Source organism: Natator depressus, chromosome 16, assembly GCF_965152275.1.
Source record: "Natator depressus isolate rNatDep1 chromosome 16, rNatDep2.hap1, whole genome shotgun sequence".
Taxonomy (NCBI): domain Eukaryota; kingdom Metazoa; phylum Chordata; order Testudines; family Cheloniidae; genus Natator; species Natator depressus.
This window is the reverse complement of record NC_134249.1, coordinates 1508753-1534288: the sequence shown is the minus strand read 5'-3', so window position 1 is coordinate 1534288 and position 25536 is coordinate 1508753. Positions and strand designations below refer to the sequence as shown.

The following is a 25536-nucleotide window of genomic DNA, read 5'->3' as shown; positions in this document are numbered from 1 at the left end:
GGTAAAAGTGCTGCCACCAGAAAAGTATCAAGGCATCTTCTGATATAAAGATTTATTTTCAAATAGGCAGCTTCCTTTCTACTGCACAGGAAGTTCTATGGACTTCGCTCTATTACCGACAGAGAACAAGGAGGCTTGGTTATTGGAAGTCAAGGCAATAAGTATAGATGCAAGATGCTGTGCAAAACAAGGAAAGAAGAGATTTAAAAAAGTCAGCAATTTCTTTCATGTCACTGATGCAAGCACAAGTCTTATACTATCATAAAATACAATAGAAGTTATTATGGTTTGTGTGAATCTAGACAGAACTTTCAGAAGTCCTCCAAGATCTGAGACTTTAGTACACAGAAGATGAAGGTAAAATGCCAGAAGTTCTACCTTAATGACTTTTCCAGAACCCAGCTTCAGACGCAACAGCTTGTCCTTGTTGACGTTTGAATCAAACACCTATGGAATTGGAAGTTAACAGGGTACAATCACTAGGATTTCCAACCATGGGGCTGATGAAGTTTGCAGTTGTAAAGCAGTATTCAAACTAGTAAATAATGTTTAAAAAAAAAATAGAGCACAATGTCCTTTATTTCATAAATACCTACAACCACTTGTGTCTCCCAGTGTGGTAACTTCAAAAATGAATGCTAATGAATGGGGGGAGGGGGAAGAAAACATAGCATGCCCAAAATTTCTAACCAACTGCACATTGACAGTTTTGTAGGCATGCAGTAACTGGAGACTTAGGCTTGAAAAGCAACTTTAAATTCTACAGCTTGGGCAAGAGTGAATCAAATTAAATGCTACACAGCCAGATTGCCATAGCAATAGTACAATGGGCCCAGCCAACTGTTGCTAGCTTAGTGACCTCTGGGAGTTTACTATACAACTAGATTTTAACTTCTGTAAACCGTTATACAACTGTGTAACCTTAGTGCTCTGCTTTATGTACCACCAATTTAAGTGGACAGATGACAGTGTCCTACAGCAAGGAAAGGAAATTAGACCTGGATCTTCCATAGGGATCGGCAACCTTAGGCACGCGGCCAGTCAGGGTAAGCCCCTGGCGGGCCGGGCCAGTTTGTTTATCTGTTGCGTCCACAGGTTTGGCCGATAGCAGCTCCCACTGGCCACAGTTCACCACTCTAGGCCAATGGGGCTGCGGGAAGCAGTGCGGGCCGAGGGATGAGCTGGCAGCCCTTCCCACAGCCCCCATTAGCCTGGGACGACGAACTGTGGCCAGTGGGAGCTGCGATTGTTTACCTGCTGTGTCCGCAGGTTTGGCCAAACGGGCCCGGTCTGCCGGGGCTTACCCTGATGGGCTGCGTGCAAAGGTTGCTGATCCCTGTTCTATACAGTAGCAGAGATCACGAGCCACAGGACCATGGGAACATCACATTATGCTGACATCCTAGTGACTTGCTTCCCAAAGAAGAAATGAAGTCACCTTATTGACCATATCTGCATGCCTTATTGGAGGAAAAGCATTCTTCCCACATAGCATGAGCAGCTGACTTTTTAGGAATAAGATGCTCCTCACCTCCCTCAAAGCACTTTCCTAAGAATGAGTTACTAAACAAAAGCACAACTTGTGGTTTAAGAGTAACATCTTCAAACATTCCTAAGTTTCTAGAGAAGAGAGGCTCTGATGGCAGATGTAAAGTTACACCTGATGCCCGGTCAAGCCATTTTCAAAGCTAGGATGACTAGTTCTGTTTTCATGGCTCTTTTATTTTTAATATCCAACATGGATATTTAAAAGGTCACAAGAATTTTGATCATCTCTTCCTGAGCACGTATGGAACCAGTATCTATCTTCACCATTCAATACTCAAAGGAATTTATGAAGGGAATTTTCTGTAATATTTTTTACAAATCCTATGTGTACCTCAGTTTCCCCTATATTTAGCATTGCTTTCCAGTGTGGGGGAAAGGAATAAGTTTGGTCTCAGGGCAAACTAAGAGACATGGGTGCCTCTTAGTCACAGGTCCTCAGGACTGGTGACTGACACTGTCACAAAGTAAGTTGTGATGGAGAGAATACTTTGCCCATCCAATGGTGTTGAGATTACGGTCTCTTCCAATGACTTAATTTGAGAAGGGTTAGTATTAACGCATTTCTAGTAGTAAAAGCCGTTTACCTGTCCAAGCCCATTGTTCTGGAACAGCCAACCGGTATAGGCAACCTCCAGAGAGTCTCCTACTTCCAATCCCTGCCCCTCTCCAACGACGAGATCCTGGTACACTACCGAGTCCAGTGAAGGGATGCTGTTGCATTTAGCAATGCATAACTGCAAAGGAAGTCCAAACATTAGCACCTTTTGTCTGTGGCCAGCTGCAGCAGCACAACAAATTCTAATTAGAATGAAGACGGGCAATATCTGATAGGTTCTTACTGATACAGTGAGAGACCAAAGCGTTACTGATAGACTTTACACATGTGGACATTACTGATGCTTCATCTCCTTATGCAGCACTTTGCTCATATGTAAAATGAGAAAACCACTTAGCTCACAACAGAGTGTTGATGGGTTTAATTAACATTTTAAAACACTAACATCTTGGGATGAAAGCGCTACAGAAGTATGAAGTGTCACAATTTGAGACATGCTACCCTGTATTCAAGTGAACCAAACAGAACGCCAGCTAATTAAAGCTCAGCCAGAACTCAGCACATTCACAAAGCTGCAATATGCATTTCAGTTTTACTTTAGTGGGGAGATGAGACTGAACTGGGCTTTGATTAAGAATGCAGCTTAGCAAGTTGTGAGCAACCATGATTTTTGTTTGCTGTTCTGAACATGATACAGCACCAACAGCATAGATATGGTTAGTGCAAGAGTGCAGCCTGCTGGATTAAGAAGATTACCTGTTTACTGAAATCCATGGCTGCCTTTTCTGACTCAAACATGATCGACCAGTTTTGTCTCTGATCATCATAAAATGTACTGTAGTTGTTGGGCTGAACCTATGGAAAAAGAAATCAGTCCCATATCAAAATTAGAAATGTGTTCAAGCACTTGGATTTTAATTATGATAAAAATCTACTGAAACCAGATAGAGGAGTTTTACTGCTTAAAAACGAACCAGGCTCAGATGCCAGAAGTTAGCCTTTATTCCTCTGATCAGTACCCTGAAGAAAAATGCTTCAGAACTTGCTAAATAGATGATTTACAAAGTTCTTCCTATAGGCCACAATTTCCTAAACTGGATGCCTAAAGTTAGGCTAGGAAATCTCTATTTAGGCCGTTGAGCATGAGCGGCCTGATCTTCAGAGATGCAGAACATACCTAGTTCCCACAATCAGTGGGAGCCGATGGGCTGATTTTTCAGAAGTGCTGAGCAACTATCTCAATTTGGGTCCATAACCATGAATTTAGGAGTCTAACTTTAGGCACCCAAGTGTGACAGTTGGAGGTTTTTTTGTTTGTTTGTTTTTTAAATGAATCCTATGTGTATTTTTGTTTCCCTCCATGCTTTGCGTTGCTGCCCAGTAGGAGGAAAAGGATTAAATTTGCTCTGAGGACAGACTAAGACACAGGTATGTGTGTGCACGCAGTCTAGCTGGCTGAGTGGATTGAATGGGTAATTAAAAGAAGCGGCTGAAACTGACCCAAATCAACAAAGGTTGCAGGATGACAAAGAGATACCCCCCTCTCTCTCCCGAAGACACACTCCCCCCACAGCAACTGAACAATCAACACTTAACACCAGGAAACCCCAGCAGGCAGGACATGTTAACTGAACTAGAGAACAAAGGGGAAGAGGTGTCCGGTGGCTGGAATAACGGCTGCCTTTTGGACGGACACAACAGCTCTGACCTGGGCAAACAAAGGGTACAGAGAACTAGAGCAAGGGATAGAGTCCATCACAACTTGGCTGATGGCACTGACTTGGCCAGGATGGACTATGGTGTAACTTCTGCCTCCTGCAGCTAATCTAAGGATTTTCAGCTGGTGCGTGAGCCAGGCAACTAAAATAGTTACCTTGTTTTGAAAAGGCTGCCTGTGTCACTGTAAATCTTCACTGAGAGCACTGCACCCCAAAGGGGTACACTACAAGCCTCCTGCAGGGGTCTGACTTGGCTGCAGGGAGCTATGAAGAGAGAGACAAGGATCTCTGCTGCTGGAGGCCCAGTCTTGGAGGAACTGCCTGGGTCCTTGGGGCCCGGTACATTGAAGGGGTCACTCCCAAGAGACTGGTTACAGGCTGGGGATAGACCAGAGCCTGTGGATCTGATATACCAGGTTTGAAAGTTTTGGCGATAGTTGTTAAGTCAATATTAAAACAGGACAGAATCTAGTTTAGAATTTCTTACTGAGATCCCATGCCGTCAGCACTGGCAAAACATTTTAGTAAGATCACTGATCTGGCTCCATGTTTGTTTATAAACACCTGATTCTACCCATGGACTGAAATTGCTTTATAACACAAACTTGCTGAAAATGGATTATGGAGCTAAAGGGAAAGAGGAATTATTCTGAAATCAAATAACCGGATGGAGATGGCTTGACATCTTTCTTGCTGCTTGTTACTCATAGCTATTTTTAACCTATTCAGGACTCTGGTTCTCTCTGAAATTGGAGAAAAAGTTAAATGGAAACTTTCAGAAAGGATTGCAAAAACCTAGCAAATTCTTACTGAAAGAGAAACATGTGGTCAGATTTCACACAGAGCTTAGGCATTTTCTTGCCCTCTCTTCATCAAACAGGGCGTTTGTTTCCATTCCCATAATCATTTAAGTAAAGTCTAGGACATATGTGAATTTGGGTTTCTTTGATCCCATTGCAAGTGTACAAGAAAAGCAAAGCAATGTAATTTGTTCTGTAAAATGAGGCTTATCTCCACTGTATACTGCTGTGAGATCTACTGTTGAAAGAATTCCTTGTGCAATTTATGATAGGAGGAGAAAGAATAGTTATACAACATTTTGAATTCATGGTGCACTTTACAAAATATGAATGAGGGCTTGTCTACAATCACTCTCCCGTTGACTCCTGTACTCTATCTGATCGAGAAGAGTAAGGGGAGTCGATGGAAGAGCGTCTCCTGTCGATGTTGCGTAGTGTGGACCCCGCGGTAAGTAGATCTAAGCTACGTCGATTTGAGTTACACTAGTCACATAACTCAAATTGTGTAGCTTAGATTGACTTTTCCCTTTAGTGTAGACCAGGCCTGAGTCACATGCCTTGTCTCAAAGGCTTTACAATCTATAGCCAAGAGAGACCTAGGACAACATTTCAGGAGAGGGAAGGTGATAACTCCTAGCTGCTGTGCAGAGTATAGTGTACCAGAAGCTTAAGGGCAGGTGTACACTTAAAACATTGCAGCGGCACTACTGTAGTGCTTCAGTGAAGAGGCTACTGTGTCAGTGGGTGAGCGTCTCCTTTTGGCACAGTTAATCCACCTCCCCAAGAGGCGGTAGCTAGGTTGATAGGAGAAGCCTGCCTGTTGACATAGCACTGCCTACACTGGGGTTTTTTTCACACCCCGGAACTACATAGTTATACCAATGTAAATTTGTAGCGTAGACCAGGCTTAAGTGAAGACAAACACATATGACTACCAAAAAAAAAAAAAAAGATTTCCGAATGCAGAGTCTTACCGTGAGCACAAACCCTGGATGGATCCTGGCAACCGTGACCTGCTGCTGTTGATTGATATAAAGGAGGATCTTATACTGGATTCCACAAGGAGGGAGGGAGGAGGGGAAAAACAAAAACAAAATTAAACCTCCCGTCTGTGAAATTCTGGTGTGCACTATGAGAGATAAACTATGGCCCTAATGCTACTGTGTCTGCCAAATGCACCAGCAGTAGGTGCATTCAAAGCAATGAAGTTTAACTGCTGAAATGTAAATAGCAGGTTGTACTGTACTCAGCATGAATCTATGCACTTCTGTATTACAGCACGTGCCGAATGTGCATATAGTTTCAACGCTTTTCCATACACACTTACTTGGCCTGGAGACTCACCTCACAGCTCTTAAATATTCATTTGCTGACGCACCTTGCTTTGATTATACCAAATCAGCTTTGATTCTTGTTCTGTATCCTGCTTCCTCCTACTGTGCTGTCTAACAGCACAGCTGTAAGGGTGGCTGAGCTGTCTAGAGGAGCTGTGTTTAGGTCACAGTCTCCTCTAGATGTTGTGCGGCCTAACAGATAGAGCACTAGACTGGAATTCAGGAGACCTGGGTTCTATTCCCAACCCTATCACTGACCTGCTGGGTGACCATAGGCAAGTGATTTCACCTTCAGAAGTCAGACTAGATCGGGGTAATCAATTATTTTTTGTCAAGGGCCAAATTTCTTGGTCAAGGTATAGTCAAGGTCCAGACTCCAGAGAAAACAACAAAATAAAAAGATTTTTGGGTCCTTTCAAAAGAGCGTGGTGGTCCAGATTTGGCCCGTGGTCTGCCCATTGTCTACACCTGGACTAGATGACCACAATAATTCCATCTGACCTTAGAACATATGAACCCTTCAGCACATAAGACTACCTATATGCAAGGGATATGGTAAAGGATGGGTGTTCAACTACAACTTTTAGATTTCTTGACTTTTGAGAATTAACCACGCAGCCATAGTTTTGCATCAACAGTCTGACAATTTCCCAGGCTTTTTTTGTTCATTGAAAGATGAAAAAATCCCCTCAATTCTCTGATGGATCAGGTAGCAAAGGCTAGTGGCTCTCTAGCAATATTAAGTATACACATCACTGGTTTACTGAACAATAGTCAAACAAAGATTAACAAGTGTGTTAATATTGCAGGCAAAGCATGCAGTTGCATACCTGTGCATTCAAATTCCTTTACGAAGGCATGATTTGAGAGAGCCTTAAAGGTAGTATAAACACCTCCCTTTCATGCCTGGCCAGCCCTCCACTTCCCTGTTCAGCCGAGAATTTTTTGGGGGAAGAAGTTTAAAAAAAAAAAACCAACCCAAAGGTCTCAAAAGTCAGTTTACTGTAAGAACCATTCAACCGACCAACCCACCCATTTAGGGAGACAATAGAAGAAGGGAAGCTGGAGCTAGCAGGGTGCAGGGTAAGAGGCAGCACCAGATCAAGGGCAGATTGGATTTAGGTTATTTCTTGTAATATAGCTTGCTAAATACTCCTTTGTTCTCCACTTAGAGTGGCAGATAGTTCTTGAATGCAGCTCCACTCGTATAGCTGATTTTTTTTTGTATAAAAAGGTAAAAGAGCATAATTCATATCAATTTGTTTACATGAACTCAGTTATAAGGGATATGCATATGTATTTGCTAATGGATCTGAGATCAGGTTCACAGTTTGAAAGCATCCGAACGAATACCAAAATAGCTTTTGCGTAAAAAGACTGCAACGGATAGACATTCCGCCTTGATTAATGAGTTTCCGTCTCAGGTGGGAAAAATCTATTTACAGTAGCCTTGCTGACTGCTCAGAGAACAGGTGCAGCTGCAAAAGTAGCTGGTGGCTCAGCACCTGAGCTACAAGAAACCTAACAGGGCTGGAAATTACCAAACAGGAATGGCGCTAAAAATGAGAACATGAAAAATGAGAAGCAATTCAGTTTTGCACAAGATGTGCTTTTAGGATAGGAGTATGTTAAAGAGACATGCAGCTTCTCTCACCTCTTTGGTAGCATGGTTCCCCACCACAGCTGCTCCATACTTGCCTTGCTTCACATACTGCCCATTTGTGCTAAAAGGCAAAGTAAGATAGTCAGCTGCAAATCCATTCCCTCTTCACATTTCTTTGGTGTTTATGAGGAGCTTTTCACCTTGGTATCCAAGGACCACTTCCTATAGGATTCTATGTCAGACTGATGTCTCCTTAACTCAGTAGAGCTCAATCTTTTTTGCTTGCCCCAAAAAAAGTCATAGGGAACTTAAATCTTGGTGTTTTTTAAACTTGAGTCATCTTTCCACAGCAGAACACAGACCGACATAATGTACAGTTTTAGTACCAGGCTCCCCACTCTGGTTTTCAAAGGTGTGAATTTAGCATTGATAAAGAGCATCTGACAGAGTTAGTCACAAACAGTGCAATTACTGTCCCTCAATCAAAACATGTAACACCCCTCACTGCTTAAGTCCTGGGCTTCCCAGACATCTGGCAATGGACCATGTACTCCTAACCTGCAGAACACAGATGTTCCATTCATAGGCTTTTTTGACCCAAGAACTGTACCAAATCACGTGGCATTTGTGTAATGGGGACACAGATATAAAAATCCCTTTCCTCGCCCAAAATTATTTTCCTCTTGCGATAAAACCTGAAAATTGGAGTCCAGGTCTCTAGCAATGAAAGGCCAGCGCAGGAACTCTCAGCTCGGCCCACTATGGTACTTACTATCGAAAGGCATGAACTGCTGTGGCGACAAATACCGATGGGGCTGCTGAAGCCGCCGTGGTTGTAGGCATCTTCTGGGCTGGCTGACCTGCTGAAGAATAAACCAGAGAGAGAAAGGACAGCAGTGGAACTTTCTTCACAATTGGAATTGACCAGCATGCTTCAAAATACAACAGGGTTAAGTTTAAGATTGCATTGATTTGTCTACTGTAGACAGATTATCAAACTAATAGCAAGGTGCATGTAGACTGACCCAGATCATAGACTATCATGGCTGGAAGGGACCTCAGGAGGTCATCTAGTCCAATCCCCTGCTCAAAGCAGGACCAATCCCCAACTAAATCATCCCAGCCAGGGCTTTGTCAAGCCTGACCTCAAAGGAAGGAAATTCCACCACCTCCCTAGGTAACCCATTCCAGTGCTTCACCACCCTCCTAGTGAAAACGGTTTTCCTAATATTCAGCCGAAACCTCCCCCACTGCAACTTGAGACCATTACTCCTCGTTCTGTCATCTGCTACCACTGAGAACAGTCTAGATCCATCCTCTTTGGAACCACCTTTCAGGTAGTTGAAAGCAGCTATCAAATCCCCCCTCATTCTTCTCTTCTGCAGACTAAATAATCCTAGTTCCCTCAGCCTGTCCTCATAAATCATGTGCTCCACCCTCCTAATCATTTTTGTTATCCTCCGCTGGACTCTTTCCAATTTTTCTACATCCTTCTTGTAGTGTGGGGCCCAAAACTGGACACAATACTCCAGATGAGGCCTCACCAATGTTGAATAGAGGGGAATGATCATGCTCCTACTTATACTGTTGGCCTTCTTGGCAACAAGGGCACACTGTTGACTCATATCCAGCTTCTCATCCACCGTAACCCCAGGACCTTTTCTACAGAACTCCTGCCAAGCCACTCGGTCCCTAGTCTGTAGCAGTGCATGGGATTCTTCCGTCCTAAGTGCAGGATTCTGCACTTGTCCTTGTTGAACCTCATCAGATTTCTTTTGGCCCAATCCTCTAATTTGTCTACGTCCCTCTGTATCCTATCCCTACCCTCCAGCGTATCTACCTCTTCTCCCAGTTTAGTGTCATCTGCAAACTTGCTGAGGGTGCAATCCACGCCATCCTCCAGATCATTAATGAAGATATTGAACAAAACCGGCCCCAGGACCGACCCTTGGGGCATTCTGCTTGATACCGGCTGCCAACTAGACATGGAGCCATAGATCACTACCCGTTGAGCCTGATGATCTAGCCAGCTTTCTACCCACCTTATAGTCCATTCATCCAGCCCATACTACTTTAAGTTGCTGGCAAGAATACTGTGGGAGACTGTATAAAAGCTTTGCTAAAGTCAAGGAATAACACTTCCACTGCTTTCCCCTCATCCACAGGGCCAGATGGTGAATCCATTTTTGTATTTACCTAGAACTAGCCCTTACCAATGCAAAGAACCAAATTCAGAAGAGAAACAGGAGTCTGAGAGAGCTGTTCTTTGTCCATCAACTGCTACTAGTGCAACTAGAGTTGTTGCAAAGCTGCTGTTGCAGCAAATCTCAAATGGAGGGTCAGAGGGGACAGCAACTGACAGAATTATTGGGATAGCTATCATTGTGATTTTACCCAGGTAATAGATAATCTAACCAAAAGGTCACTGTGCAACAGTATTAAGGGTCTCCATTTCCCAAACAAGCAAAGGAAACTACCAAGGCTGAAGTTCAATCCTTAGTTTACCTAGAGTTTAGAATAGAACAGGGTTCCTTGCTTGGGGCTTGTCTGTAAGCAGACTTTGTGTGCAGCAAGCCAGGGTGTAAATCTACAGCAAACCAGCCTGCTGTGCACTAAGTGTCCCTGTGGACCCTACTACTGTGCACTAGGAGTTTCTACTGCACGTTGACCTACTGCTGTTTAACAGCGTAATAGGTCAAAGTGCAAAAAGGGAAATTCTAGTGCGCAACAGCAGGGTCTACACAATCACATTATGTGCAGCAGGCTGAGGCGCTCTCGATACATACTGTTACTTACCATGCATTAAGTCTCCATACAGACAAGCCCCAAGACAAGGGACCCTGTTCTATGCTGAACTCTCACTTACTCAGCTGTAAGATAAAGGTAAAATTTGTTCACGTTTTGTGAAGAGCTTTGGGTGAAATACTATAGAAATGCTATGTATTGATAAAAAGGGAAAACGTGCCTACTGACCTCTCAACAGGTCTGTGGTCTGTTCCAATCACAACAGTGATCGTTCACAACAGCAGCAACCAAACCTTTCCTTTGCATTTTTACACACCCCGAGCAGCTGTTTTACTATTCATACTGTACAGTGAAGTACAGACTGTAATGTACTGTATAATTTGAAAAACTGCTTGCCAGCACACACACACTGAAAATTATACAAGCATTGTGCATCATAAAATGAATATTGATGGCTAATACCTCACTGCCATCTTACACGTACTGTAGAAGGAACAATATATTGAAGAAATTATGGATGCTAGTTACAGTACATCAGGTCAGGCAAGTTTTGTTACTTGAAGGGACTTAACACAAAACATTCTTGAAGTTATTTAGGTGTTGCTGTATTAATTGAGATGGAATACACATGGGCTAAAGGTGTTAACATAAGGCAGTCACAGTCCAACATTAAACAAGGTTCGAGGTTTGGTTTTCAGAGATCTCAGCCTGCTTAGTACCATGGCAAACAATTAAAATCCTTTTAACCTTTTATTAAAGATACAGAAAAGGAAAAAGTTGAAGCATTTGAAAAGTACTAAGTAAGGCTTTCATTTTAACAACATCCCTTGTTCCCTTTTCCTTCCAAAATCTCTCTCCAGCTAAAGGGAAACACGCTTGTCTGACAGTCTGTTAGGTGGTATTAAAGATGAAATGACTGTCCTTTGGAGGAAAAGAGAAGTTAGTTGAGATGGACTGGAGCTGTTGTTCTTAAGGTCAATTCTGTTTCCTAGAAAGAAAACCACACACAGGAGGGGAGAGAAAAAGAACAGCAAGAGAGAAAATGCAGCTTCTATCTCTGGTGAGGACTCTCACTTGCAGCCTCAAAGCTGAAGAAATACAGCAACTCCTTGCTTAATGTTGTAGTTATGTTCCTGAAAAATGCGACTTTAAGCGAAACAATGTTAAGCGAATCCAATTTCCCCATAAAAATTAATGTAAATGGGGGGGGTGGGTTAGGTTCCAGTTTTTCACCAGACAAAAGACATTATTTAATATATTACATTATATATTACACACACACACACACACACACATATACACACACACACACACTCTGTGTGTGTGTGTTTTAAACAAACAATTTAATACTGGTACACAGCGATCATGATTGTGAAGCTTGGTTGAGGTGGTGAAGTCAGAAGGTGGGATATTTCCCAGGGAATGCCTTACTGCTAAATGATGAACTAGCAATCAGCTGAGTCCTCAAGGGTTAATCAACTGTTGTTAATATGACAGGTTTCAGAGTAACAGCCGTGTTAGTCTGTATTCGCAAAAAGAAAAGGAGGACTTGTGGCACCTTAGAGACTAACCAATTTATTTGAGCATAAGCTTTCGTGAGCTACAGCTCACTTCATCGGATGCATACTGTGGAAAGTGTAGAAGATCTTTTTATACACACACAACGCATGAAAAAATACCTCCCCCAACACCACTCTCCTGCTGGTAATAGCTTATCTAAAGTGATCACTCTCCTTACAATGTGTATGATAATCAAGTTGGGCCATTTCCAGCACAAATACAGGTTTTAACAACATCCATCAACACCAACATTCCACACAAAGATGGACTACAAGCCATCTACACTATCCCCGATAATGTCACGGCTAACCTGGTGGCTGAACTTTGTGACTTTGTCCTTACCCATAACTATTTTACATTTGGGGACAATGTATACCTTCAAATCAGCGGCACTGCTATGGGTACCCGCATGGCCCCACAGTATGCCAAGATTTTTATGGCTGACTTAGAGGACGAGAGCTGAGGAAGCGTTGTTCTAACGCCCCTACTCTACTTGCGCTATATTGATGATATCTTCATCATCTGGACCCATGGAAAAGAAGCCCTTGAGGAATTCCACCATGATTTCAACAATTTCCATCCCACCATCAACCTCAGCCTGGTCCAGTCCACACAAGAGATCCACTTCCTGGACACTACAGTGCTAATAAACGAAGGTCACATAAACACCACCCTATATGGGAAACCTACTGACCGCTATTCCTACCTACATGCCTCCAGCTTTCACCCTGACCACACCACACGATCCATCGTCTACAGCCAAGCTTTGCGATACAACCGCATTTGCTCCAACCCCTCAGACAGAGACAAACACCTACAAGATCTCTATCAAGCATTCTTACAACTACAATACCCACCTGCAGAAGTGAAGAAACAGATTGATAGAGCCAGAAGAGTTCCCAGAAGTCACCTACTACAGGACAGGCCTAACAAAGAAAATAACAGAACGCCACTAGCCGTCACCTTCAGCCCCCAACTAAAACCCCTCCAACGCATTATTAAGGATCTACAACCTATCCTGAAGGATGACCCAACACTCTCTCAAATCTTGGGAGACAGGCCAGTCCTTGCCTACAGACAGCCCCCCAACCTGAAGCAAATACTCACCAGCAACCACATACCACACAACAGAACCACTAACCCAGGAACCTATCCTTGCAACAAAGCCCGTTGCCAACTGTGCCCACATATCTATTCAGGGGACACCATCACAGGGCCTAATAACATCAGCCACACTATCAGAGGCTCGTTCACCTGCACATCCACCAATGTGATATATGCCATCATGTGCCAGCAATGCCCCTCTGCCATGTACATTGGTCAAACTGGACAGTCTCTACGTAAAAGAATAAATGGACACAAATCAGATGTCAAGAATTATAACATTCATAAACCAGTCGGAGAACACTTCAATCTCTCTGGTCACGCGATTACAGACATGAAAGTTGAGATATTACAACAAAAAAACTTCAAATCCAGACTCCAGCGAAAGACTGCTGAATTGGAATTCATTTGCAAATTGGATACAATTAACTTAGGCTTGAATAGAGACTGGGAGTGGCTAAGTCATTATGCAAGGTAACCTATTTCCCCATGTTTTTTCCTACCCCCCCCCCCCCCCGACATTCTTGTTAAACCCTGGATTTGTGCTGGAAATGCCCCAACTTGATTATCATACACATTGTAAGGAGAGTGATCACTTTAGATAAGCTATTACCAGCAGGAGAGTGGGGTGGGGGGAGGTATTTTTTCATGTTTTGTGTGTATAAAAAGATCTTCTACACTTTCCACAGTATGCAGCCGATGAAGTGAGCTGTAGCTCATGAAAGCTTATGCTCAAATAAATTGGTTAGTCTCTAAGGTGCCACAAGTACTCCTTTTCTTGTTGTTAATATAGCCTCTCAATCTACAAGGCAGCATGAATAGAAGGAGGGGAGACAGCATGGCAGACAGAGACAGAAAACGTGTGTAAGTCTAAAAAAGGAGAGAGAGAGAGAGAGAGAGAGAGAGAGATGCGCATTGCCCCTTTAAGTATGCTGACCCCACTCTAAGTACACTGCCTGTTTAAGTAGATCAGCAAATTGAGACAGAAGTTGCTGCCAGGAAGCTCCCTCCATCCTGAGCCCTGTTGTGTCCCTCCCTGCTCTACAGAGGTAGGTTAAGTGGGGTGCAGGAGCAGGGGGGAGGGGGACACCCAGACATTAGCTCCCCTCTTCCTGCCCCGCACAGCAAGCAGGAGGATCCGTGGAGCAGCTCCAAGGCAGAGGGCAGGAGCAGCACATGGCAGTGGGGGGGACGGACGGACAGCTGAACTGCTGGCAATTGATAGCCTGCTGGGCGGCTGCCGCACATGAAACTTAGGGGAGTGGGGAGCTGATGGGGGGCTGCCGGTCCACCCTGGTTCCAAACCCCAACCAGCTAGCTCCAACGAGCTGCTTTTCCTGCAAGCAGTGGACAAAGCAGGCGGTTGCCAAAGGACGTTATAAGGGACCACTGCACAACTTTCAACGAGCATGTTCTCCAATTGATCAGCAACGTAACATCGAAACATTAACTGGGACCACTTTAAGTGAGGAGTTACCGTGCAGGTCAATCACATGATCTGATGAGCTACTCAGAGACTTGATAAACTTGTACCAGCATTGGTCTGTTTAAAGCACTGCCTTTCATTGCCCCTCTGGTCACAAGCTAACAGCAGTGTCACAAAATATACAATCTTAGCTGGCTAAACCAGACTCATTAAACAGAAGAAAAAATTAGAGGGATAGGAAAGACAAGAAATAAGAGGGGAAGGTGGTGGGCCAGGGGAGTGTCACATCCCAGGGGGGTTTTGGATTTCAGCCAGTGGAGGTCGCAATGCCATCTAGCTCCCTTGCTCTTTTGGCCCAGTCTAGTCAGGACAACTTTCAGGATCAGTATGGCAGCCATGAGGGTGAAGCTTCCTGCAGTAGCCATTTTTTCTCCTCAAAGTCTTTTTATGGAACCAGAAAGGAAGTGATGGGCAGAATAGCCTGTCCTTTCATCATTTTATCCACCAGTTGAGCCCAGTTTCCAACACACCAATTTCAGTTCACTAATTTATGGTCCACACTTTTCTTGTCTCCCTACCTAGCATGATCTTAACACAGTAGAACTTTTTGTTTGGACTAATTCACAACTTTTCCCATCAACATTTGTTCTTGCAGATTATTGTGACATCTTATGAACTACTTTTTACAATTAAACTCACAGTTAGAATAAATTTGTAGGCTTAACTCCCACTGAAGTCAATAGCGGTTAGATACGTTTAAATATCTGGCCCTTCGTATACCAATTTTTGATGGGACCAAAATGTAAGTGATGTAAAACAAGAACATGCACCTTTAAAAAAAAAAAAAAAGGCTTGCTGCTCTGTGATGAGGAAATTAGAACCTCATATTTCTTGTGGACAGGACACTAACTTGATGTGCATGCACACCCTGATGCTCTACATGATTCAACTGATCAGGCAGGGTATTGAAATATAACAAGAGAAGGTTTTCTGGACCTCAGAGAGCAGATTATTTAATACTCAGCCTAGTCAGAAGAACAAACATGACCTTCAGCATGCTCAGTGCAAACGCACATGCAGAGTAAAATACATGCACCTTCAATAATTTGGCTATTTCAGGCACTTTTAATGCCTCAAAACAGCCTATGTTTTTACTAGGAGCTAGCCAACCAATACAGATAAACTAATGGAAACAAAGCTATCCACATTTACTATCTGGTCCAAGAAGAGGATTTCCCAACAGCAAGCTAAGCAGAATTATAGATGCCTTAAGAGTCTATAATGGAGAATTTGACAAAGTTAGAGGGCTGCAAAGAGCCATTGAAACACAGATCTGGGCCATCCTGAATCAGCTCATTATATATCAGCTCCCAGCAGCAATTATTGGTATTAGGCAGCATGAAGAGACTGATCTCTGGCCTAAGCCTCAATCTGCAGCAAGCAGATTTATGTATTGGCAATTCAGAACTGTGCAAAGTTGTCAGGAGAAGGTGCTGAGGTTTTGGTAGTTGGTACTTTCGGTAACTGAGAAAACAGTCTGGCATTTCAAGATTCAAGCCTTAGCCAGATCTTTCTGGTGAACTGCTCAGCAGTGAAAGAGTTAATATTGAAATTTAAATTGCCATCTTAGGCCTGGTCTACACTTGGGGGGAGGGGGAGGGAATTGAACTAAATTACGCAACTTCAGCTACATGAATAACGTAGCTGAAGTCGATGTACTTAGATCTACTTACCGCAGTGTCTTCACTGCGGTAGGTCGACTGCTGACACTCCCCCGTTGACACTTCTTGCTCTGGTGGCGTACCGGAGATGACAGGAGAGTGCTCGGCGGTTGATTTATTGCGTCTTCAACTAGACGTGATAAATTGACCCCCACTGGATTGATCACTCCTGAGGTAAGTGTAGACATGCCCTAAGTTTCATAGTTACCAGCCCATTGAGACAATTGGGGCAGTTCAGAGTTGTCAGATTGAGTCTGGAGTCAGCTTGAAACTATGAGACAACCTTGGATTTTTAAATTTATTTACATTTAGTTAATATTTTCAATACTCTCTTCAGCACCTTGCGGACTGGAAACTTTAAGTGAGAGCTTATACTCCTGAGCACTATTTTGTTGCAAGAGCCTGTGGCAAATTCCAAGGCACCTTAAAAATACAAAAGGCCTACTGCTGTATGTTATTTATTAAAAAAGACAGATACTAAGTTAGTTTGCTGTTAGTCTTGGCCTTAGTTCTCTTTTCTAGCCAGCAGCACACATGCCTAGAGGGTTTGCTATTCATGTGTGTACCCAGTTATCATGTGTTCATAGGATCTGATCTATGCCCCAGCCTGTAACCAATCCCTTGGGAGGGACCCCTTTAGTGTGCCAGACTCTAGGGTTCCACACAGTTCCAGAAGGGCAGGCCCATGGCCTCCACAGCTCCAAAACTGGGTCTTTGGGTGCTTGCAATCCTTCTTAGGGGCTCCCTGCAGCCAAGACAGACAACTGTAGGAGACTTGTTCTGTACCTTTTCTCAGCAGCAACATCAGGCAGCCTTTTCAAAACAATGTAATAATTTGTTAGTTACCTGGCATACAGAATCTGAAAGTCCTTAGGTCTACATAGATAAGCAAAGGTTAAGACACAGCAAATTCTAGGGCACTCTTGAGCCATGTTGCTGTAGAAAACAGTCTCTGCTTCCCTTCTGTCTCTGTGAGTTTAGCTCTTACCACAGCCACCTAACATCAATGTCTCCAGCTCAGGGCCTTTGCTCTACTTCCCTGAGAGCAGAGTTAGGCCCAATCTACACTATGAGTTTATGTAGGATTTAGCAGTGTTAAATCCGAATAAACCCTGCACCAGTCCACACAACGAAGCCATTTTTTCAACATAAAGGGCTCTTAAAACAGATTTCTGTACTCCTCCCCAGTGAGGGGATTAGCGCTGAAATCGACATCGCCGTTTTGAATTAGGGTTAGTGTGGACACAATTCAAAGGTATTGGCCTCCGGGAGCTATCCCACAGTGCACCATTGACACCGCTTTGGACAGCACTCTGAACTCGGATGCACTGGCTAGGTGTACAGGAAAAGCCCCAGGAACTTTTGAATCTCATTTCCTGTTTGGCCAGGCGAGCTCATCAGCACAGGTGACCATGCAGTCCCAGAATCGAAAAAGAGCTCCAGCATGGACCGAACGGGAGGTACTGAATCTGATCGCTGTATGGGGAGAGGAATCCGTGCTATCAGAACTACGTTCCAAAAGGCAAAATGCCAAAACATTTCAAAAAATCTGAGGCCATGAGGGACAGAGGCTACATCAGAGACGCAACACAGTGCCGCATGAAACTTAAGGAGCTCAGACAAGCGTACCAGAAAACCAAAGAATCAAACGGATGCTCCAGGACAGAGCCCCAGACATGCCGCTTCCATGCTGAGCTGCATGCAATTCTAGGGGAGGCCGCCACCGCTACCCCACCCCTGTCCGTGATGGGACACTCTCTGCCATGCCTGAGGATTTTGTGGATGGGGAAGATGAGGAGGAGCTTGAGGAGAGCACACAGCACACTGTTCTCTCCAACAGCCAGGATCTTTTTATCACCCTGACTGAAATACCCTCCCAACCCAACCAAGCTGGAGAAGGGACCTCTGGTGAGTGTACCTTTTAAAATATAATACACATTATAAAAGCAAGCGTTTTTTAATGATTAAGTAGCCCTGAGGACTTGGGATGCATTCGTGACCAGTACTACTTCTGGAAAAGTCTGTTAACACGTCTGGGGATGGAGCAGAAATCCTCCAGGGACATCTCCATGAAGCTCTCCTGGAGGTACTCTAAAAGCCTTTGCAGAAGGTTTCTGGGGAGAGCAGCCTTATTCCGTCCTCCAAGATAGGACACTTTGTCATGCAATGATACCAGATTACTTGCTACTAGCATGGCGTGGTAAAGCCTGGCAGTGTATGGTCCCGGTGTTTGCTGGTATTCAAGCAACATCCATTCTTTATCTCTCTGTTATCCTTAGGAGAGTGATATCGTTCATGGTAACCTGGTTGAAATAGGGGAATTTGATTAAGGGGACATTCAGAGGTGCCCGTTCCTATGGGGCTGTTTGCCTGTGGCTGAAAAGAAATCCTCCCCGCAGTTAGCCACACGGGGAGGATTTTCCTTCCCTCCTACCCTCCTCCCACACCCCACCCGGGCTACCTTGTGAGTTATCTCCCTATTTTTATAATCAGTTAATAAAGAATACAGGTTTTTTAAACGATAGTGACTTTATTTCCTTTGCAAGCAAGCTGTGATCGAAGGGGGGAGAGCGGGTGGCTTACAGGGAATTTAGAGGCAACCGAGGGGGTGGGTTTTCATCAAGGAGAAACAAACAGAAGTGTCACACGGTACCCTGGCCAGTCATGAAACTGGTTTTCAAAGCTTCTCTGATGCGCACCGCTTCCTGCTGTGCTCTTCTAACCGCCCTGGTGTCTGGCTGTGCGTATTCAGCAGCCAGGCGATTTGCCTCAACCTCCCACCCCACCACAAACCTCTTCCCCCTTACTTACAGAGATTGTGGAGCACACAGCAAGCAGCAATAACAATGGGAATATTGGTTTCGCTGAGGTCTGAGAGAGTCAGTAAACTGCGCCAGCTACCCTTTAAATGTCCAAATGCACATTCTACCACCATTCTGCACTTGCTCAGCCTATAGTTGAGCAGCTCCTGACTACTGTCCAGGGTGTCTGTGTACAGCTTCATGAGCCAGGGCATTAAGGGGTAGGCTGGGTCCCCAAGGATAACTATAGGCATTTCAACATCCCCAACAGTTATTTTCTGGTCTGGGAAGTAAATCCCTTCCTGCAGCCGTTTAAACAGACCAGAGTTCCTGCAGATGCGAGCATCATGAACCTTTCCCAGCCATCCCACATTGATGCTGGTGAAACGTCCCTTGTGATCCACCAGTGCTTGCAGCACCATTGAAAAGTACCCCTTGCAGTTTATGTACTGGCTGCCCTGATGGTCCAGTCCCAAGATAGGGACATGCGTTCCGTCTGTCGCCCCACCACAGTTAGGGAATCCCATTGCAGCATAGCCATCCACTATGACCTGCACATTTCCCAGACTCACTACCTTTGATAGCAGCAGCTCAATGATTGCGTTGGCTACTTGCATCACAGCAACCCCCACAGTAGATTTGCCACTCCAAATTGATTACCCACTGACTGGTAGCTGTCCGGCATTGCAAGCTTCCACAGGGCTATTGCCACTCACTTGTGAACTGTGGGGGCTGCTATCATCTTGGTATTCTTGCGCTTCAGGGCCGGGGAAAGCAAGTCACAAAGTTCCATGAAAGTGCCCTTATGCATGCAAAAGTTTCAGAGCCCCTGGGAATCATCCCAGACCTGCAACACTATGTGGTCCCACCACTCTGTGCTTGTTTCCCGGGCCCAGAATCGGCGTTCCACAGCATGAGCCTGCCCCATTAACACCATGATCTCCAAATTGCAGGGGAACGTGGTTTTAGAGAAAAGTGTGTTCATGTCCTCATCAACACGCTGCCATTGCCTCCTCGCCTGGTTTTTCAGGTGCTGGTTCTGCACACACTGCATGATAACGCATGAGGTGTTTACAATGATCATAACTGCTGCAGTGAGCTGAACGGGCTCCATGCTTGCTGTGCTGTGGCATCTGCTCCTGCTCGGGCAATCCAGGGAAAAGGGTGGGAAATGATTGTTTGCTGTTGCTCTGATGGAGGAAGGGGCGACTGACAACATGGCTTACAGGGCTGGCTTACAGGGAATTAAAATCAACAAGGGGGGTGACTTTGGGAGAAACAGAATGGCCCCCTCAAGGATAGAACTCAAAACTGGGTTTAGCAGACCATTGATTTCACGGAGGGAGGGAGGAGAAAATGAATACAAAACAAATCTGGTCTATTTCTTGTTTTGATCCACTTCATTTATCTTTATACATCTTGCTGGCAGCAGACTGTGCAGTACGACCGCTAGCCATCTCCTGGGTGCTCAGCAGAAGATGGTGCAGTATGACTGCTGGCCATCGTCTTCTGCTGGCTGTAGATTAAAAGACAGTGCATTGCCGGTAGGACTGAATCGCCATGAGACGAAACTTAAAAGGGAAATAACCTGGTTGAGTCACTCCCATGTTTGCCCAGGCACCCCTGACCTTATCGAGGTCAGTTAAAAGAACACCCTGGACTACGTCGACGATGGCTACCAGTCATACTGCACTGTCTGCTGCCAAAAGGCAATAAGCTGCTGCTGTGTAGCAATGCAGTACCACGTCTGCCAGCACCCAGGAGACATACGGTGACGGTGAGCTGAGCAGGCTCCATGCTTGCCGTGGTATGGCGTCTGCACAGGTAACTCAGGAAAAAAGGCTCAAAATGATTGTCTGCCCTTGCTTTCATGGAGGGAGGGAGGGAACAGGGGCCTGACGATATGTACCCAGAACCACCCACGACAATGTTTTAGCCCCATCAGGCACTGGGATTTCTACCCGGAATTCAAATGGGCGGCGGAGACTATGGGAACTGTGGGATAGTTACCCACAGTGCAACGCTCCGGAAGTAGACAGTTGCCTCAGTACTGTGGACACACTCTGCTGACTACATGCACTTAGAGCATTTGTGTGGGGACACACACAATCGACTGTATAAAAACGCTTTCTACAAAACCAACTTCTATAAATTCGACCTAATTTCATAGTGTAGACAAGGCCTAAGATGGTGAATCTCCTTCCTCTGAGGTGTTGGTTGTGAAGTGTGAATGTTCCGGATACTGGGGTTTCCATTGTATAGTCTAGATTTTCTGGTCACATGTGTAGACTTTGTTCAGTTTGTTAACACTCTGTCCCATCCCTTCTCTTCACACTCAGTGCATAGTGCTGCAAAGCCCAGAGGGAAACTGAGGCACGTATCAGAATAATAAAAATTGCTAAAATTCACACATTCATCACACCAGTTACTTACTCGCCGCTGGTTGGCCTTTTTTAGGCTGTTTTGGTGCTGTATATTGGAAGAATTCATTTCCATGGACTGATACTGTCTGATCCAATCCAAAGAGAGAGGCCAATCTGGCGCTGCTAAGAGAAAAGAAATAATTCATTTTGTTTACAGGACAGTTCTTTCCTTATTTTTTAAAGAACGGGGAAGTTGCTAACTTTAAATTGTACCAAGATATAAAGTGTCACTTGCTGTTTTAGAGACCTGCAGTTGGATTGAAATAAAATAGCTTAGTACTGACTAATTGATCACTAAATTTGGAAAAAGCTGGAGTTTTAGATGCACAAAATCATTTTAACTATTTGTAGTGGGGGATTAGAGAGAACATCCATTTTGTTATGCTTCCCCAAACCTAATACACACTCAAGATTGAGAGAACAACAAAACTGAATTGCTCCATATTAGCAAGGATGCACACTGGTATACCCCAGGGACCCCAACTGCAGACATTTATAGACAATGGAGATACAGGAGTTAAGGATGGAAGGCACTTTTTAAACACAAGTTTTTTAAAAAAGCAGAGAAGAAATTAAGAGCATTCCCTTTGAGTGCTCTAACCCAAACAGTAGCAAGCTAGATTCATAGATATTAAGGTCAGAAGGGACCATTATGATCTGACCTCCGGCACAATGCAGGCCACAGAATCTCACCCACCCACTCCTGTGATAAACCTCTCACCTATGTCTGAGCTACTGAAGTCCTCAGATCATGGTTTAAAGACTTCAAGGAGCAGAGAATCCTCCAGCAAGTGATCCGTGCCCCATGCTACAGAGGAAGGCGAAAAACCTCCAGGGCCTCTTCCAATCTGCCCTGGAGGAAAATTCCTTCCCGACCCCAAATATGGTGATCAGCTGAACCCTGAGCATATAGGCAAGATTCACCAGCCAGATATCCAGGAAAGAATTCTCTGTAGTAACTCAGATCCCACCCCATCTAACATCCCATCACAGGCCATTGGGCCTATTTACCATTAATATTTAAAGATCAATTAATTGCCAAAATCATGTTATTCCATCATACCATCTCCTCCATAAACTTATCAAGCTTTGTCTTGAAGCCAGATATGTTTTTTGCCCCCATTTCTTCCCTTGGAAAGCTATTCCAAAACTTCACTTCTCTGATGGTTAGAAACCTTCGTCTAATTTCAAGTCTAAACTTCCTGATGGCCAGTTTATATCTATTTGTTCTTGTGACCACATTGGTACTGAGCTTAAATAATTCCTCTCCCTCTCTGGTATTTATCCCTCTGATATATTTATAGAGAGCAATCATATCTCCCCTCAATCTTCTTTTGGTTAGGCTAAACAAGCCAAGCTCCTTGAGTCTCCTTTCACAAAACAGGTTTTCCATTCCTCGGATCATCCTAGTAGCCCTTCTCTGTACCTGTTCCACTTTGAATTCATCCTTCTTAAACATAGGAGACCAGAACTGCGCACAGTATTCCAGGTGAGGTCTCACCAGTGCCTTGTATAACGGTACTAAAACCTCTTATCTCTACTGGAAATACACCACCTGATGCATCCCAAGACCGCATTAGCTTTTTTCATGGCCATATCACATTGGCGGCTCATAGTCATCCTGTGATCAACCAATACGGCAAGGTCCTTCTCCTCCTCTGTTATTTCCAAGTGATGCGTCCCCAGCTTATAACTGAAATTCTTGTTATTAATCCCTAAATGCACGACCTTACACTTCTCACTATTAAATTTCATCCTATTACTATTACTCCAGTTTACAAGGTCATCCAGATCTTCCTATATGATATCCCGGTCTCTCTCTAAATTGGCAATACCTCCCAGCTTTGTATCATCCGCAAACTTTATTAGCACATTCCCACTTTTTGTGTCAAGGTCAGTAATAAAAAGATTAAATAAGATTGGTCCCAAAACCGATCCCTGAGGAAATCCACTGGTAACCTCCCTCCAGCCTGACAGTTCACCTTTCAGTATGACCCGCTGTAGTCTCCCTGTTAACCAATTCCTTATCCACCTTTCAATTTTCATATTGATCCCCATCTTTTCCAATTTAACTAATAATTCCTCATGTGGCACAGTATCAAATGCCTTACTGAAATCTAGGTAAATTAGATCCACTGCATTTCCTTTGTCTAAATAATCTGTTACTTTCTCAAAGAAGGAGATCAGGTTGGTTTGGCACGATCTACCTTTTGTAAAACCATGTTGTATTTTGTCCCATTTACCATTGACCTCAAAATGTCCTTAATTACTTTCTCCTTCAAAATTTTTTCCAAGACCTTGCATACTACAGATGTCAAACTAACAGGCCTGTAGCGACCTGGTTCACTTTTTCCCCCTTTCTTAAAAATAGGAACGGTGTTAGCAATTCTCCAATCATATGGTACAACCCCTGAGTTTACAGATTCATGTGCCAATTCTTGGATGAAGGTTATCTGGGCCCCCCGATTTAGTCCCATTAAGCTTTTCGAGTTTTGCTTCTACCTCAGATATGGTAATATCTACCTCCATATCCTCATTTCCATTTGTCATGCTACCATTATCCCTAAGATCCTCATTGGCCTTATTAAAGACCAAGGCAAAGTATTTGTTTAGATATTGGGCCATGCCTAGATTATTCTTAACCTCCACTCCATCCTAAAGTGTTTAGCGGTCCCACTTCTTCTTTCTTTGTTTTCTTCTTATTTATATGGCTATAGAACCTTTTACTATTGGTTTTAATTCCCTTTGCAAGGTCCAACTCTACTTGACTTTTACCCTGTCTCACTTTATCCCTACATGTTCTGACCTCAATAAGGTAGCTTTCCTTGCTGATCCCTCCCATCTTCCACTGCCTGTATGCTTTCTGCTTTTTCTTAATCACCTCTCTGAGATGCTTGCTCATCCAGCTTGGTCTACAACCCCTGCTTATGAATTTTTTCCCCTTTCTTGGGATGCAGGCTTCCCATAGCTTTTGCAGCTTTGACTTAAAGTAATCCCAGGCCTCCTCTGCCTTTAGATCCATAAATTCTTCAGTCCAATCCACTTCCCTAACTAATTTCCTTAATTTTTGAAAGTCAGCCCTTTTGAAATCAAAAACCCTAGTCAGATTTATTTTTGTTTGTCCTTCCGTTCAGTTTGAACTGAATTAGCTCATGATCACTTGAACCAAGATTGTCCCCTACAACCATTTCTTCTATGAAGTCCTCACTACTCACCGAAACCAAATCTAAAATGGCATCCCCTCTAGTCGGTTCAGCAACTACTTGATGAAGGACTCCATCAGCTATTGCATCTAGGAAAATCTGAGCCCTATTATTACTACTAGCACTCGTCCTCCAGTCTATATCTGGGAAGTTACAGTCTCCCATGATCACACAGTTTCCATTTGCGTCCGATGAAGTGAGCTGTAGCTCACAAAAGCTTATGCTCAAATAAATTGGTTAGTCTCTAAGGTGCCACAAGTACTCCTTTTGTTTTTGCGAATACAGACTAACATGGCTGTTACTCTGAAACAGTTTCCATTAGTATTTACTTCATTAAAAACATTAAAGAGGGCTCTATCCATATCCAAATTAGATCCTGGCGGTCCATAGCACACCCCAAGCACTATCCCAGGGGAGGCTCTAGTAGTTTTCTTCCCCAATGTGATTTTTGCCCAGACGGACTCTGTCTTATCCATTCCATCGCTTCTTATTTCTTTACATTCTACCTCATCATTGATATACAATGCTACTAGATAAAGAGAATCAGAATGAATCACAGAATCGTAGAATATTAGGGTTGGAAGAGACCTCAGGAGGTCATCTAGTCCAATTCCCTGCTCAAAGCAGGGCCAACACCTATTAAATCATCCCAGCCAGGGCTTTGTCGAGCCAGGCCTTAAAAACCTCTAAGGATGGAGATTCCACCACCTCCCTAGGGAGCCCATTCCAGTGCTTCACCACACTCCTAGTGAAATAGTTTTTCCTCATATCCAACCTAGACCTCCCCCACTGCAACTTGAAACCATTACTTCCTTTTCGGACATCACTGAGAACAGCCTAGCTCCATCCTTTTTGGAACCCCCACTTCACATAGTTGAAGGCTGCTATCAAATCCTCCCTCACTTACGTGTTCTGCAGACTAAATAACCCCAGTTCCCTCAGCCTCTCCTCATAGGTCATGTGCGCCAGCCCCCTAATCATTGTCGTTGCCCTC

At 44.0% G+C, this 25536-nt stretch overlaps 1 protein-coding gene across 9 annotated transcripts in view; it reads right to left on the bottom strand.

The window, feature by feature from the left end:
* The window catches only part of FKBP15 (FKBP prolyl isomerase family member 15), a 112060-nt gene that overhangs the window by 55601 nt on the left and 30923 nt on the right, over positions 1-25536 (bottom strand). For 3 of the 9 annotated variants that reach the window (XM_074973893.1, XM_074973886.1, XM_074973891.1), the window contains exons 2-8: positions 21350-21459; positions 8332-8422; positions 7611-7680; positions 5597-5671; positions 2861-2959; positions 2133-2282; positions 379-447 (exon numbers count right to left, since the gene is read on the bottom strand). In XM_074973893.1, the coding sequence (XP_074829994.1) occupies positions 379-447; positions 2133-2282; positions 2861-2959; positions 5597-5671; positions 7611-7680; positions 8332-8402 (534 nt within the window). In that variant the 5' untranslated portion in view covers positions 8403-8422; positions 21350-21459. Of the gene's footprint in view, positions 1-378; positions 448-2132; positions 2283-2860; positions 2960-5596; positions 5672-7610; positions 7681-8331; positions 8423-21349; positions 21463-25536 lie in introns of all 9 variants that reach the window. The other 6 variants (XM_074973894.1, XM_074973885.1, XM_074973890.1 and 3 more) reach the window with 3 other exon arrangements.